Source organism: Podarcis vaucheri (genome assembly GCF_965113315.1).
Source record: "Podarcis vaucheri genome assembly, chromosome: 16".
NCBI lineage: Eukaryota > Metazoa > Chordata > Lepidosauria > Squamata > Lacertidae > Podarcis > Podarcis vaucheri.
In genome coordinates this window covers 42,386,215-42,402,737 of record NC_138754.1, presented here as the reverse complement: position 1 = coordinate 42,402,737, position 16,523 = coordinate 42,386,215, and the positions used below count along the sequence as shown (strand labels likewise).

Sequence of the window (16,523 nt, the reverse complement as noted above, 5' to 3'; positions counted from 1 at the left end):
TGTGATGTAGGTATGATGTTTGTGGGGGGTGGGTCCTGGGTCACACCCCTTCTGTGATGTATGTATGATGTATGGAGGGGTGGTCTTGAGTTCCAGGGCAGGGAATTTAAAATGTCTGTATAAGGGCTGGCACACCTTTGTTCTGGGTCCTCCTGCGTGTGAGGGGAGCACCCTGTTGAAACAGCTTTAATAAAGATCAGGCTTACGAGCTGCTTTGCTTCTCAATATTCTCTGGTTGGCCTGTTATTTTCTCCTACCAACAGGGAATCCATGTAAGGACTCTATACGGGCTCTTGAATACCCCATAAGGGGAAAAGGGCAGATTTTGTTTACAACACAACCGCCCACCCATCAGATCGCACATGCACCCTGCTCTCTATCCTGGCCGCTGGCCGGCTCGTGCAGGCGCCCTGCGTGCGGCTCTCTATCCTGGCCGCTGATCATCAAATGTTTATTCGGCTTTACGCCCATCATAAAGCACAACACACAAAACAAATCAAATAAAACAGCGGTCTCGTACAAGCCACAAGTAATATAACACAATTCACAGCTCACAAGGACAAATATTGGCAATTCAAAAGGAAAATTTAAGATTAAGATTAAAAATTTAGACACTACACTAAAATCAATATCTGATGTCATTATCGAAAATTCTTATAACTATCAATAATCAGCTAACATTCCATTCCGTCTCTTGTACGAGAGGACGGCTGTTAGGAATTTAGCAACCTGTAGGGTAATATAAGGATCCACATCTTGAAGAACCCAGGCAAGCTGTAGGTCTACTGGTTTGTCAGCCATGTGCTGGATTATGGAGTTTAGTATTCTAGCACGAACTGAACTGTACATAGGACAGATAAACATAACATGATGTAGAGATTCAGATGTTTTCATTTCACAAGCACACATTGAAGGTACTTGGCCCTTAGTGAATCTATGTCTCAGCACGTTTGTTGGAAAAACATTGAACCTAGCTCTAATGAAGGCATATCGGTGAGATGCGGCCATAAGCGATGTTAAGTAGGACAGAGCACGGTAGATAGGGGTTATGCCGAGATTTAACGGTGAGCAGGCTCCACCACCAGCTAAGAAATTTTGGTATAGCTCCACATCATCCAGCCTTTGATTTATACACCTTTTTGCCACGTTTAGATCCAGTTTGAGCAATTCAGTGGGCGAGATCTCATAGGACAGCAATTTGGCATGGATTTTTCCTGACCACAAATTTGTGAAGTCATCCCGCCACATGCATTGAATGAGGTAGTGGTTCGGGAGTTTATGCCATAGGGATATCCAATAAATCAAAACTCTCCTCCATAAAACTAACTCGACTGTGGGGATCTTCATTTCTAAGCGAATAGCCGCATTACTTACGCATGTTGGTAGTTTTAAAAGTCGGCGTAAGAATTGGCTTTGAAGCGACTCTAAGGGTGAGAGGTTTGCAAAGGCAGCCCATAAAGGTGCAGCATAGGCCATTGTGGCCATCACTTTGATGCTATACACTTTCAAGGCCGCAGGGATGTATAAGGCCCCCTCAGAGTAGAAAAAACGGAGGAGGGAGTGTGTTAGGGCTTTTGTCTTGTTTTGAAGATATTCAACGTGTGCTTTCCACCCTAAATTATATTGAAAATAAATTCCTAAATATTTAAATTTATGTACTTGTTCGATTTTCGTGCCCTCCAATTTCCATGAATATAATTTTCGACTCCTTGAAAATATCAGTACTTTGGACTTGGTGTGGTTGATAGACAGATGATTAGAATGGCAATATGACACAAAAATCTTTAGTGCCCTCCTTAAACCCACTCTGGAGTAAGAGAGTAGTACCGCATCATCTGCATAGAGAAGTAAAGGACAACGATAATCTGCTATACGGGGGGTGTGGATAATTTTTTGTGATTCGATTAATGGGTTCCTCATATCACTGATAAATAAGTTAAAAAGAAGTGGCGCTAAAATACAACCCTGGCGTACACCCTTATTTACTGGCACTGGGTTAGTTAGGACTCCAGCAGGGGATAATCTCACCCTGGCCACGGACCCAGCATGAAGTTGTGAGATAAGCCACAGGAGCCTTCTATCTATTCCCCAGCAGGCAAGTTTATCCCATAGTAATTGCCTCGGAATACTATCAAACGCAGCTTTCAAATCTATGAAAGCTGCGCAAAGTTGGCCCCGTCGAGGTGTCGAGTATTTCCGGGCTAAGTGATAAAGAATAATTGCCTGGTCTGTTGTGGATCGGTTTAATCTAAATCCAGCTTGCTCATGCCCAATCAGGTCAGCCTCAGCTGACCACTTCATCAGCCTTGCCAGCAAAAAAAACGGGCATATATTTTCCCAATGGACGATAGCAGACTGATATTCCGGTAATTCCCTGTGTCACTGGGAGGGCCTTTTTTGTAGATAGGAATTATAATGGCCTCCTTCCACGTTCCTGGTATTAAGCCCGTGGCATTTATTGCGTCGAACGTTTTAGCTAAAATCCCTGCCCACCATGCAGAATGTAGCTTTATAGCCTCAACGGGGACCAAATCTGGCCCAGGGGCCTTACCTGTTTTCAGCTCAGCTATCAATTCTAAGATTTCAGCAGGGTCGGTATTGGGCCAGACGGGAAGGGGATTAGATCCTGGCCGCTGGCCGGCTCGTGCAGGCGCCCTGCGTGCGGCTCTCTATCCTGGCCGCTGGCCGGCTCGTGCAGGCGCCCCGCATGCGGCTCTCTATCCTGGCCGCTGGCCGGCTCGTGTAGGCGCCCCACGTGCGGCTCGCTCTCCCACCCCCGGGCTCTTACAGCAGGCTGCCAGCGGGCCCTTGCAACGGCTCCCTCTCCCTCACTGAAATCCTCTTGCAGCCGCTCTTGCCTGCCCATCTATCACTCGGAGAGCAACAGCTTTGTGGCAAAATCCTAAAAAAATGTCAGCAACTTCAATCCTAAAAATCTGGCCCTCTTTGAAAAAAGTTTGGACACCCCTGGTTTAGTTGAACTCAGTGGAGCTTATTCCAGCACAGATTCCACTTAGACTTCTGAGTAGGGAAGCAGATGCAAGTTGACCAGTAAATCACTTAAACTACTCTTAAATTAGTTGAATATAAATTAAATACAATACATGGACCTTTATTTAACATTTTTATTAAATCTGCTACTTCCTTACATTTTAAGACCCTCCACCATCGCAGGGAGCCTCATCAAGGCCCTCTGCTGCTGTGGGGAGGTATGGCGAGACCCTCTGCTGCTACAGGGAAGCACAGTTCACCCTCCACCGCTGTGGGGAGGTATGGCGAGACCCTCTGCCCCTGTGGGGTGGCCCAGCAAGGCCCTCAGCCATCACAGATATCTATCATGATATATAAGATATTGTGATATTTAGCTGGTGATATATTGTGATGTTGAAAACCAGATATCACTCAGCCCTACTCCTGAAGTAGAACACCAAGGAAGATCTCCCTAGATCTTAACCTCCAGTCGGGACAATGGGAGCGGGAGCTCTCCTTCAAGTATTTTGGTTCCAAGTCTTTCTTTTTAATTTTGACCCACCAGGAAATTGGGGGGGGGGGGGCGGTGCTATGAAATCTGGCCTTTCTCCTCACCACCTTTTTATTTCACCATAATGTGTTTTTTGTTATGATTATACTTGAGGTATTGATGTAAACTAAAGTAAAATTCAATAAAATATTAATAAAAACAACCATAGTTTGTCCGTTAATACAAGACTACTTAAACCAAACTATGCATTCAAAGCAGCCCACTCCATCTGTTCCAATTTATTCCTCACATTCACCCCCCCCCTTCTTTCAAGGAATGCATCGGCTCCCACAGGAGGAGAGCCATCAATTTGGATGGCTTTCAAAGAGGATTGGGCTAAATGGCTCCTAGCCAATTATGGCTCTGCTCTGCCGCCACAATCAGAGACAGGGGTGCTTTAGAAACCACAAGAGGGCAGAAAGCCCTTTTACCTGGTTCAGGATCCTGCTTATGGGTTTCCTGCATGCTTCTGGTTGGCCACTGTGAGAACCGGCTGCTGGTCTAGATGGGCCATTGGCCTGGCCCAGCAGGCTCTTCCTACATGACTATCAGATCCTAGCCTCACAACAACCTTTGAGGTTGAATGGCTTAAAATCAGCCAGTGTATCTCATGGGAAGCAGTGATTCAGATTCCGGTTCCTTCATCTGAGTCCACACTGGCTCTTCTAACGGCTTTTCAGAGATAATTCTTCTGGAGGCTGCAGCTGGTGCAGGACATTACAGCCAGGTTGCTTCCAAGGGCAAACTACCACCAGCATGTAACACCTTGCTTGGGGAATTTGCACTGGCTTCCAGTCTGCTACCAACCCAAATTCAAGGGATTGGTACTTGAGAGACCTCATTATCCCTTATACACTCAGTAAATCACTGCAGCTAATGGGAGAGTTTCTCCTGAAGTTGCAAAGATCTCAGAAGCCTGGGCACTCCACAGTAACTTGGAGCAGGCTTTTAGTGCAGCTGCCCATGTTCCACAGAATAGCATTTTTGTTGAGATAAAACCCACTATCTGCACTTTCCAGAAACAGCTGAAGACATTTTTGTTCTGTTAGGTTTCCCTAGCTGGATCGTTAGGATTTTCGTCTTGTTTGGTATCTATTTGTTGTTTTTGTGTTTTTAATTATCTTACATGTAAATCATGACTCAGTGGCATAGAATCCCATTAATAAATTAAATGTAACAGTAATCTTTCATTCTTTCTTTTTACCAAAACACACACACAGGCATCTACACAGAGGTTTAATGTCACAAATTTACTGTACCTTTTCAAAGTCGCAGAGGGCCAGCCTGCAGTTGTATGTCTTATAGAGGTCCACCAAGCCCTGCAGAGCACTGACTAATTCTGCTAAACCACGTACCTCCTCACCATCATTGTCCTGAAACACAAAACAGTGAAATTTCCCTGCATCAAAATTATCCTTCTGCACTTAACAGAAAAATAAAAAAGGAAAACTACTAAATTCTGGAAAATTGTGTGCTTTCAAAAATTTTCACTAATTAAAATAAATGCAATGGGGTAATTTGCTTAACAGGATAAATTAAGAATTCTAAACACATGTATAGGCTAACACTTTCCCAAACATGGGTTTCATGAAAGCAGAATCCTTACCAAAGAAACTCCAGGCCAGAAAGATGCAGATCCAATTTCACCTGGATCTTTGCTGATAAAAAACACCTGTGCCATTTCAAGTCCATTTTCTGGCCAGTTGGCCTGTTTTGAAAAATGAAACATTAGTGACATTTTTGGAGAGAGGCAATATGCAGGGTTTTACAGGAGAATTACTACGTTACCTTGTCAATTAACTCAAGGTTTCGTGCTCTTTGTTCCAGCCACTTTGCTATTTTTTCCTGGATGATAAGGATCAAACCAGATGAGAGAGAGTGACAGAGAGAGAGAGAGAGAATGAGAATATCATAAAACTGTAGAATTGGGAGAGACCGTTGAGCGTCATCTAGTCCACATACTAAATATATATATCCAGTGCTTTTACATGATGGTCCCTTACAGGAGAGAGCACTAGAACTTGTCATCAGGCCACACCTACTTAGCTACCATGGACATTGTATAAGAAAAGGTAGTTACCCGCTTAGGTATAACAGGGCAGCCATCCTTTTCTCTATACAATTCCCTAGCAACAGGTCACACATTACGATGTACAGCTGCTACCTGGATCATTTAAAAAGGCATCTCACTCAGTGCTGTGCTTGCCAGCTGCTATAGGCAGCTTGAAAATGTAAAAAGATTTAAGAAAAAAATGTGCCCCTCAGACCACCTTACAAGTCATAACCTGTTAGATAAGCTGTAAGAAATTCATTGATACGCAGACAACTCCCAGTACCTATGTTCCAATCAAAGCACTGGTATGAGAACGGCAAATCAGGTAATTTCACATCAAAATGCATAGTGAACAAAATAAACCCCTATCCCTAGCAGAGACGGATTACCCAGAGCCGTGAGTTCAATTGCCTGAGCACCAAAACAGAAGCAGCTTTTCCACTCACACACCAGGTAAAAGCAAGGCATACAGAAGGGCAGGCCCAGATGACCACCGTAGCTTTCAAACTATTTTGTCTTGTGAAAAATGCATCTAGCACCAGGGTGAACAAAAATGTATTATGTATTTTGATTTGGGTATCCACATCTGGCCTCGACTTAGGGCATTTAAAACAAAATGTACCATATTTTTTGCTCCAGAAGATGCACTTTTTTCCTCCTAAAAAGTAAGGGGAAATGTGAGTGCATCTTATGGAGTGAATGGTGCTGCGCAGAGAGGTAGAGCTGCGCAGCACCCCTTCAGCAAAGCGGGAGGAGGAACGGAGCCCCTTCTGTTCCTCTTCCCCCTTCGCTGAAGGTGCACTGCGCAGAGAGGGAGAACTGCGCAGCGCCCCTTCAGCGTCGCGCCTGTCCTGGAAGCCGGAGGAGGAACAGAAGGGTCTCCTTCTGTTCCTTTTCCAGCTTCGCTGAAGGGGCACTGCGCAGAGAGGGAGAACTGCGCAGTGCCCCTTCAGCGATGCGCCTGTCCTGGCTTCTGCCTTAGCCATACGCAGCCTCTTCAGGCAGGGGGAGCTTTCATCCCGCTGCCCTGAAGAGGCTTGGTGCGGTTATCCCAGAAGCCAGAACAGCCACACGGTATCCCAGAAGCCAGATCCCTCTTGCTGTTCTGGCTTCTGGGATTCAGAATAATTTTTTCTTGTTTTCCTCCTCCCAAAACTAGGCACGCCTTATGGTCTGGTGCGTCTTATGGAGTGAAAAATACGGTAATCCACTTTCAATTCTCATTTTTTTCCATAATTTTATATGCTAAATTTAGTACTTTAAAAACCCAACAGGTATTAACTTTACTTCAATGTCCTTTAAATATTAAGAAGTATTTGGACAAATTTATTGCAGCTGTTTTCTATCACAACTGTTGTGCAACCTGTTGTGCAATCTCCACCTTTACCAGAGCTTAAAATTACTAGGACTTAAAAATAAATAAATCAGTGCATCTGCCTATTCACCAATCTTCACTAACTGAGATCTTCTAAAGACAGAGGATGAGAAATCTCCCCACCCCCCTTAGGGACTGCATGCCAGTGCCAGGCAGACCCAGAGCACATGGAATTAGACCAAGGACAACATGTGGCTCCTGAGATGTGGGTTCTTCACCCATATTTTATAAGGATCCCCCTTGTCTCCCATTAGACCCTACCTGTCCTTTGGGTACAACACGCCTTACAAAAGGAATGATAACATCCTTAAACCACAGGCATAGTTCTTTGAGGGAAACTGTTGTAGGGATTGTATTAAGCAACTTGTCCAGCATTTTCACATTAAAGTCACTTTTGAAGTCTTCCTGGAGAAAAGGAAAGAGATTTTCACAACCATCAGACCAATAATTGTGGTAGTTAGTGAATGGCTTGTGATTATATGCAGCTGCTTTCTTAAATCAAAGACTATCAGGTCCAGGCAAAGGGTTTTGCCAGTCCTGCTACCTTTGTATCATACAAAGGGGATACAAGCCAATCTAATGGACGTGCAGTGGAGTCGTAAGAGATCTTGAGGAGCTGCAGCCAAGAACAGGCAATGCAAGTAGCAAGGTATCTCATAGATACTTCAGGAACACAAAACAGCAGTGGGGAGGAGTGTGGCAAGGACAGAGAGTGGTGCTGACCACTGGAAATATCCAAAACCGTTTACCTGATGCCTTAGCCAGAGGTACTGGGCAGACATGAGATTTCCTCCTTTTATCTGTAAAAGGATGTCCCTGAAAAGGTCCTCATTCTTCAGAAATTCAAACCAAGCAGTTCCACTAGAACCACAAAAATTGAACATTAAACCATAGCCCAACAAAAACATAAATTATAAATACGAAAACAGAGGTGCAATTAAGATACAGAAGATTCTTCCTCCAAAAATGTGTTCAGCTTTGAGTTTTGTAACCAACCGAAGGTTTTGGATTAGATAACACACACAAAAAAAAGAAAAATCAAATTATCATGGTACTCTGCTGGCTGAGCCTTGCTTATAGATTCAAAACATGAGTTATAAACACCTCCTGTCTGGCTGCTATAGTGAATGGCTGCACCCATTACACTTTTCATTACATTACAGTGGTACCTCAGGTTAAGAACTTAATTCATTCTGGAGGTCCGTTCTTAACCTGAAACTGTTCTTAACCTGAGGTACCACTTTAGCTAATGGGGCCTCCTGCTGCTGCTGCACCGCCACCGTGCGATTTCTGTTCTCATCCTGAAGCAAAGTTCTTAACTCGAGGTACTATTTCTGGGTTAGCGGAGTCTGTAACCTGAAGCGTCTGTAACCTGAGGTACCACTGTACGCCTTTCCGTGCAGTTAATCAAGGATAACATGGGAGTAATTATCCTCCCAACCCCCCCCCCGGGCTGGGAGGGGGCAGCTCCACCCGCAGTTCATCCAATACCTGCTGCCCACCCAGAAGGAAGAGGGGGCAGGGGGCGCTGGGTGCAATGCACCACATGTTTTCGGCAACTCTCCAAAGCTGTCGCCATGAGCAGAGGACACCTGCTTTTTTAAGATGAAATTTGAACTTAATTAACAGGCATGCTCTGAACTAGGGGAGATAAAGTACTCTGCTAACTGATTCAGCCACTGGGTGCCAAGGATTTGACCTGGAGAAGGATTATCGTCGCAATTGGACTGGTATGTCGGAACAGAGGAGGGGTGAGCCTCCATTATTCTTTTTGATATATTTTGCATCTGCTGTTTTATTTGGCAAATTCCCCTTAAAAGACTGACTGCCTGATTGTTTGAAAATGCAAGTGGAATTGAAAGAATATCTTGCTATCGTTATGGTTATGGTTTAACTACAAAATTGACTGTGAAAATTTGACTAAGGTTTTGGCAAAGACTCTTAATGGAATGATAAAAGAATTTATGATGGGAGTAATGGTGTTCTTGTTGAAGCAGTAGCTCGTTAGCAGCTGGAATGAGACCAAAGAAGGGAACTTTGGATATATGCCTGGCGCTAATGGTGGAAGGCCAGTCTCCCTTTGTATTGGCTGTGACGCACTGAGAATTGTCTGCGTGTGCAGAGAACGAAAGTGAAGGGTCGCCAAAGAGAATGTTGGATTACAACAGGAAGATAAGGAAAATAAAGAAGAAAAAACTTATTTCACACAGAACCACCTGGCGCCTTCATTATATATTTTCAGAAGCCAGGCGAAAACCTTCCTCTTCAACCAGGCCTTTGGCTGATTAATATTCTATAGCCTTTTAAATGTGTCTGTGGGGAGGGGGAGTATTGTTTTGCTGTTTTAATCTACTTATTTACTTGTTTTTATCCTGCATTTTAACTGCCCTGAGATCTTATGATTAAGTGGTATATAAACCTTAATAGGATTTTTAAAAATTCAAATCCCCATTATTTTTGTCTTCTCTAGTCTTGCAAAATAGAAAAAAAATCTACTACAGTTAATGTACATCATTCTAGAAAATGTTATAATTTACACATGCACAAACCCAAAATCAACACAAGAAAAAAACAAGATAGACCTGAACATCTCTGATCCAAATGCTCCACAAAATGTAGTTAGCTTTGCTTGTGCCTTCATCACCTGGAAGGGAAAAAACACTGATTTTTGACAAGAAAAATACTTGGATGCACATTTAACAAGAGATCTGCCAATAAACTGACAAATTCTTTAGAACTGCCAACTCAGTATTCCACTGTGCACGATTAGGTTAGAGGATATCAGGGATGGGCTGAGCCTTTTTAGACTTTTCTGGAATCTCCTCTGGAAATGCCACTTGCTCACATCTTGTGGCATTCTAAGCAGATCCTAGAGGGGCTTTTGCTTTAATTCTGCCAAAAAATTTTTTATTAGGGAGGCATTTTTAAAATTATTAAATCACCTTTTACATATATCTCTCAAGTTGATCTACACACGTCACAAAAACAGCTAAAATATTTTGAATAGCACAAAAATGGCTGGAAAAAAACTTGAAAAACAATACAAAATGAACACCTAAGCCTTTTCATCCAGTTGGAAAATAGCTTTTATATGTTGCTATTCTTTACTATGTTATTCATTAATTGTTTCATTACTATTCTCATTATAAACTACCTTGTGAAGGTCTGCCCTAAAAAGTAGAGCAGAAATGTATTAAAATAAATTTAAATGTTTCACTCTGTAGATGAAACAGCATAACGCAGTGCTTGAGTCAGAAGCATACCGACACTCCCTCGTGCCCTTGACAAGAAGAAGTATCAGTGTCCCGCCTCACAGCCTCTAGACACTTGCTAGAGGAGCCAAGCCAGAGTGTAGAGGCCAAGGTTCTCTTTCCAGTTCCTCATTTCACCCACACCCCAGTAATAATTTAAAGGTCTAGGATAGTTTGGTTTTCATTACCTCTGTAAGAGATGCTGGGTCCCCAGTCAAGAAAGAAACAGTTTTGTCATTTCTCTTCAGGATCTGAAATGATAAGTGCTAAATTAACTTGCAGTCCAATGCAAACATTGTAACAAAAAATTCTACATGGGTAGCTGTAAACTAGGTTTGGTTCTGGATGTCGGTGACCAGTATCTAGTGCTGGAGCAGGGCCTGCGCAAGAGAGCTCTAGAGGGAACTCAGTGAACAACTGTTAAGCCAGCTTAGAATCTCCCTGCCAGCCCCTGCCCTGCTTGGTCATCTCCTGGGCCATTGTTCTCAGCTGCAATTTTTGACTCTTTCCTCCAAAGAGACTTCATCCTACAGAGACACCTGGTGATAACTTTCCAGAGGCTGACTTCCCAGAGGCTTCCCACCAGATGCTCTGCCACCTTCCCTCTTAAGGTCTGGGTGAGCGAAGATCAGGGTTTGAGGCAAAGCCAGTAATGTGGCTGGAGAGGTTGTCAGCAACCCAGGTGACACTAGGTACTTTACACTGCTTTAGAACTGTAGCAGGTTCTTCCAGGCCCTCAGCTAAGCTTCAATTCTCTATGGGGTCCCACACCTCTTCCTCCAGGATGGGTCTCCCAAGGCCCTAGTCAAGTAGGATGTGTGAAAGCACCTATCAAAACCTACCCTGCTTCTGGCATAGTTCAGCATTTCCCGAGCACTTTCATATATTGGCCATGGTGTATTTATGCAGTAGTCAGTTACAAACTGGTTATCCTATTTAGAAGGAGAAACAATTAAAAACACAGAATAAACTTATCTTCTAAACAGCTTAAAAGAAAAACCTTTCACATACACCCATGTGCAAATTATCTACTGCAAGAGAGCTACAGATACACATGCACAAGACACGCATAGAGTATGGCTTCTCCATAGAAAGTGTAGCAGTCTAGGCTCTGAACCTGGTAAGGGCTAATAAACTGCAGCTGAATCCTGGTCAGATGGAGGTCCTGTGGGTGAGAGGTACTTGGATCCAGAAAACAGGTGAACTGCCTTTATAGACAGAATTGCACACCCTCTGAAGGAACTGGAGCATAGTGTGGGAGTACTCATGGATCCATCATTAATCATTGGAGGTTCTAGTCTCTGTGACTATGAGTACTTTTTACCAGCTTTGGCTCAAATGCCTACAACAGCTCATTGAAAGGGATATCCTGGCTATCAGCAGCCTTGAGACTGGATTGCTGCAGTGCACTCTATGTAGTAGGTTGCTTAGATATTTTGTATATAAAGTGGTATAAAAATGCTTTTAAATAAATATAGTAGGATAAATCCATACCTTTATTTTATCCAGCGTTTCTTTAGCTTGAGCCACAAGTTCTAGCCAGGCTGACTGGCAATCTCCGGCAACAGACTCTGAAGCCAATCTCTCCAAAATAGAGCTCATTTTCACTTTGTAAACGTTCTGTTGTTTTTTAAACACACATATAACACATTATTTCCACTTGGGGGGGGGGGAATCTTCTTTATTTTCAGAGTAGCAGGCCTGTCTAGTATTGTCAGAGAAAATTTTGCAGAACATTTGTTTATTCTTTACCAGTCCCTTGCCTCCATTAACAATTTTGAAATTTACATTTAAAACTCCTGCTGTAGTGGGTGACTGGAATGAGTAGGCATAGAAGCTACCAGAGAGAGCTTCCTTGTCTACTTATTTCATTGTGGTTTTGCAGTTGGCAGTAAGTGATGAGGTACGATTTGCAGACAAAGTCCTTTACCTCAACATCCAGTCCAAACTGAACAGCAAAATTCTCAGCTTCAGTAAATTTGTGCTTGTGAAGTAAACGGCTCAGTCTGAAAAAAGGGAGAGAAAACGAATTGCTGTTGCCTCACACTTAAAAATGGTTACAGCCAGTTAAATCTATTCATCTAATTACTTACACTCACTTTAGTTACATGATCACAACCTTGGGCCGGTGGGAGGGGGATAAATAAACAGAGTGGGAGAAACCCACTCTTCATTATACACCTTTAGGCACCAGGAGAAAATGTTCCTCTTCTCCCAGGCCTTTGGCTGATTGACATCCAATCCCTTTTTAAATGTGTTGCGGGAGGGGGATTATTGACTTGTTTTTGTTCTTATTTTTATTATGTATTGGGGGGGGCTTATATTGTAATTTTATGTTGTGAACCCCCCTGAGATCTACAGGCACAGGCTGGTATACTAACTAAACTAGCTATTTTCCCACCACCAATGCACTCAGCAAGGCTTCTCCACCACAGAAAAAGCCTTATAAGGAATTGTCAAGCCAGGAAAAGAGGAGATACGACAGCAATCTTCAAATATGTAAAGGGCTGCCACAAGGAAGATGCAGCAAGCTAGTTTTCTCCTGCTCTGGAGGATAGGACACAAATGAATGGTTTCAAGTTATAAGAAAGATTCAGACTTAACATCAGGAAGAACTTTCTGACAGTGGAGCAGAGTCCCTTGAAGGATGGTGGACTCTCTTTCCTTGGAGGTTTTTAAGCAGAGGCTGGATGGCCACCTGTGACAGATGCTTTAGTTGTGATTCCTCCATTGAAGGGAGTTGGACTAGATCAGTGTTCCCCAACCTTGGGCCTCCAGCTGTTTTTGGACTACAATTCCCATCATCCTTGACCACTGGTCTTGCTAGTGAGGGATGGTGGGAGTTGTAGTCCAAAAACAGCTGGAGGCCCAAGTTTGGGGAACACTGGACTAGATGACCCTAGGGGTTCCTTTCAGCTCTACAATTCTACAATTAAATAACTGAGGACTGCCTTACAGGACCACCACATAAGGAAATATGACCAAACCTCCTCGCACTCTCTCCAGCAAGCAGCTGTGGTAGCTGAAATTATCTGACATTAAGACAAGAAAGAGGTGCTATCTATGCAATCATTTTAGTGATTATTCTCTTAGATGTAAAGAAACCGATTTCAGAGGTTTCTTGGTCCAAAGCCCATTTCATTTACCTTTAGGGATTTCCATCTGGAGATATGTTTCTCTTCCTATGTTCTTACTGGGAGAATGAGTCTGCAATTAACTCAATAGGGCTTACTCGTGAGTGGACACTTATAGGATTGTAATGTTAAGCATATGTTTAACTCTTTCACTTTGAAGTTATTGAGGCTTACAACACACTTAACTTTGGCTCAGCCATATCACAAGTACCAAATTTTCTACATAAGCAGTAGTAGAAGTCAAAATATATGTATACCTGTTCTCAGGCAAGGCTTCAGTTAAGCATCTCAATACCAGAAATGAGACTGGATGGTCTGATGCCCTAGAAATGAGTGTGTGGTTTAAAAAAGAGCTTTGATAACCATCAAAAATAAAGCAGCAGCTTTTTATTGTATTTTATTAAAGTGCAAACTTACCTTTGGTTATTTTCATACATTCCTTCCAAAAAGTAAATTGTATCCTGCATGGGAAACAATATGTACCATGTACCTTAACTGTACAAGATGTCAAAGAAATAAACAACTATCGGACTTTTAGAAGACATCTGAAGGCAGACCTGTTTAGGGAAGCTTTTAATATCTGATGAATCACTGTACCAAATCCTACAATACTTAAACTCTGACTTGGATTTCTTTTTACATTCCCCCTCGTCAGCCTTACTTAGGATTGAAGAAAAGAGAAAAACATACCGTATTTATTCCGCTCTGAATCAATGAAGAAACATTAGTAGTTTCCAAAGAATAGAGCTGGTGCATAGTAGGCAGTGAAAACACCACGATGTTCCTCATCTACAGAGAAATAGTGCAATTAGGATAATCCTAAAGGATGCTGCCAAAATACAGGCACAATGTTTTGAAGCTTTTCTTTGATAGAAGACAATTACCTGTTTGCCATCATCAGGGTTTGTCAAAGCAACTAGCTTAAGACTGGCAATCCCCTGTCTTAACAAAAGAAGGGAAATGCATCAACTAATGACAAAAGTTATGAGCCATCACCATTTACATTTTATTTCAGTACTTTAGTTATTTATTACATTGGTATCTCACCTTTCCTCCAAGGAGCTCAAAGTGGCATAAATGATTCTCACTCTCCCCATTCTATTCTGTGATGTAGGTTAGTCTGAGAGACAGTGACTGGTCCAAGGTCGCCCAGTGAGCTTCACGGCTGAGTGAGAATTTGAACCCAGTTGGATACTCTAACCACTGCACCATGCTGGCTCCATCAGGAGGGGGCAGCAAGTTGCCTCTCCTTGCCATATGGGGACAAGAAACCTGTGGCCCTGCAATGATCATGGATTCCCAACACCCCTGTTTTTCAGCATGGAACATGGCTACTGGCCAGAGATGTAGTTCAATAACAACTGATTAGTCACACAACACATAAACACAGCCCATTCCTATGGATGTCTGCTCAGAAATTAGGTCCTTCTTTGTTCCCAGGGGCTGATTCTGAAGTCAGTGAATACAAAATTTCAAGAAAGTGGGGGCATCAGCTCTGGTAAGAGGCATGGGGAGGAGCCATTCTGCTGTGGCACACCCTTTCATATTTCTCAGCAAGTATGCTATAATCCTGAATTTACCCTGCAGCTGCTGAAAAATCCGATTCTGAAATCAGAATAAATTCTTCAATGTGAACAGAACAACAGTTCCAAATCATGGTAAGAGTGCAAATATTCCACAAAGACAAACCATTCTACAAGAAAAAGAAAACAAAAGTGTCATTATGATGTAACTAATTAAGACCTATTACCTTTGACTATATGAACCATGAAGGTATACATTTCTAATACTTAGATCTTTCATACTATGAAACAAACATTTCTATTTTGGTGGATAATTTGTCGTGCTCATTAATCAGGGCTGTCAATGGCTTCTGTCCCTTCATCGTTTCCATTTTTTCTCCACAGTGCACATCTTCTCTCACATGACAGGATGTGTTGCTAGTATGCAAAAACAGTCAAGTTCCATGAATCCCTAGGTGTGCACCACCGGATGGTGGAGACTTCAGGCACTGAGAGCCAGGTGCAAAATGTGCATGGCAAATTTTGAACACTGGAAATCCTACTTGTGGACAAATTAACCATTTCACAAAAGGAGTATCAATCGGGGTGGGGGGGGGAGGCTCACACCTCGACATGGTATCCTTTTACTGACTTTGTTAAGACAATCGAACAAGGTTTTCACCCTCCATCAAGTCATGGAACCTTATCGAGAAACAATTTCATTTAACTGACTTTCTTGAAACATCTAAAACTAAAACCATCAGCTGCTATTTTTCCTTCTTTTCTACTAAACTCTATATTCCTTGTATGGGTATGCTTTGTTACTTGAAATGAAAAATCAATTAAAACTATAAGTAGCCTTTATCTTAAACATTCTTAAAACATAACCAAAGTTCAATATATTAATTAACCATTTAAATAAGAGCTCATCATGGTTATGAATGCCTCTGAATTCCACTAGTGGAAACAAACGTTTTCTTCCTAATTGTCCATTTGCCAAATACTGAAACTATGGAACATAACCTTATCCAGGAGCAATCTGTAAAACTGGGCAACAAATAAATCAAAATAGCACTTGCCTCATTATCCAAGACAAACAATAATTCATCTACAACCTGAAGCATTTTTGCAGCTGTAAAAAAATGTAAAAAGGAAAAAAGGATGTAAGTCTGTTAATTTCTTGCTTTAAAAAGTTGCATTTGAAATAGAAACTGTAAAATAGGGGTGTGGAACCTGCGGCCCTCCAGATATTACAGGACTCCAATACAGCCCTAGCCAGTAGGACCAGCAGTCAGGCAAGTTTTTAAATGTTTAATATTTTATTATGTTTTATATATGTTCAAAGCCGCCCAGAGTGGCTGGGGCAACCCAGTCAGATGTGTGAGGTACAAATAATAAAATGATGATGGCATTGGCAATGATGAGGATAGTAGCTGCAGCCCAGCAGCATCTGGCGAGTCACAGTCATCTCTCTCTTTCCACACATGTAATGCTCATTAAATCCCAAAGCCAGAGATGTCCAGTATCAATCAGATAATCTGTCAATTGAGTAAATGAAGGATTTACACTGTAGAGTAATAGAATCATAGAGTTGGAAGTTTAAGCATTTTCTCCCTGCATCCCCACCTGAGAATATTTCTGTCTTTTTCCTAGCAAGCAGGGCCTCTTGTTTTCTTATCAGCTTAGCA

General features: G+C 42.4%; 2 protein-coding genes across 6 annotated transcripts in view; one reads left to right on the top strand and one right to left on the bottom strand.

Moving 5' to 3' along the window:
• Positions 1-16,523, top strand: part of ZNRF3 (zinc and ring finger 3) — a 224,061-nt gene that overhangs the window by 132,459 nt on the left and 75,079 nt on the right. The window lies entirely within an intron of this gene.
• Positions 1-16,523, bottom strand: part of KNTC1 (kinetochore associated 1) — an 84,831-nt gene that overhangs the window by 56,049 nt on the left and 12,259 nt on the right. For 4 of the 5 annotated variants that reach the window (XM_082203752.1, XM_082203753.1, XM_082203751.1 and 1 more), the window contains exons 9-24: positions 15,915-15,967; positions 14,914-15,026; positions 14,218-14,275; positions 14,024-14,122; positions 13,751-13,794; positions 13,591-13,656; positions 12,130-12,205; positions 11,694-11,819; positions 11,042-11,131; positions 10,388-10,450; positions 9,531-9,592; positions 7,698-7,809; positions 7,210-7,353; positions 5,309-5,365; positions 5,127-5,228; positions 4,780-4,893 (exon numbers count right to left, since the gene is read on the bottom strand). In XM_082203752.1, the coding sequence (XP_082059878.1) occupies positions 4,780-4,893; positions 5,127-5,228; positions 5,309-5,365; positions 7,210-7,353; positions 7,698-7,809; positions 9,531-9,592; positions 10,388-10,450; positions 11,042-11,131; positions 11,694-11,819; positions 12,130-12,205; positions 13,591-13,656; positions 13,751-13,794; positions 14,024-14,122; positions 14,218-14,275; positions 14,914-15,026; positions 15,915-15,967 (1,379 nt within the window). Of the gene's footprint in view, positions 1-4,779; positions 4,894-5,126; positions 5,229-5,308; positions 5,366-7,209; positions 7,354-7,697; positions 7,810-9,530; positions 9,593-10,387; positions 10,451-11,041; positions 11,132-11,693; positions 11,820-12,129; positions 12,206-13,590; positions 13,657-13,750; positions 13,795-14,023; positions 14,123-14,217; positions 14,276-14,913; positions 15,027-15,914; positions 15,968-16,523 lie in introns of those variants that run through there. The other variant, XM_082203754.1, reaches the window with a different exon arrangement.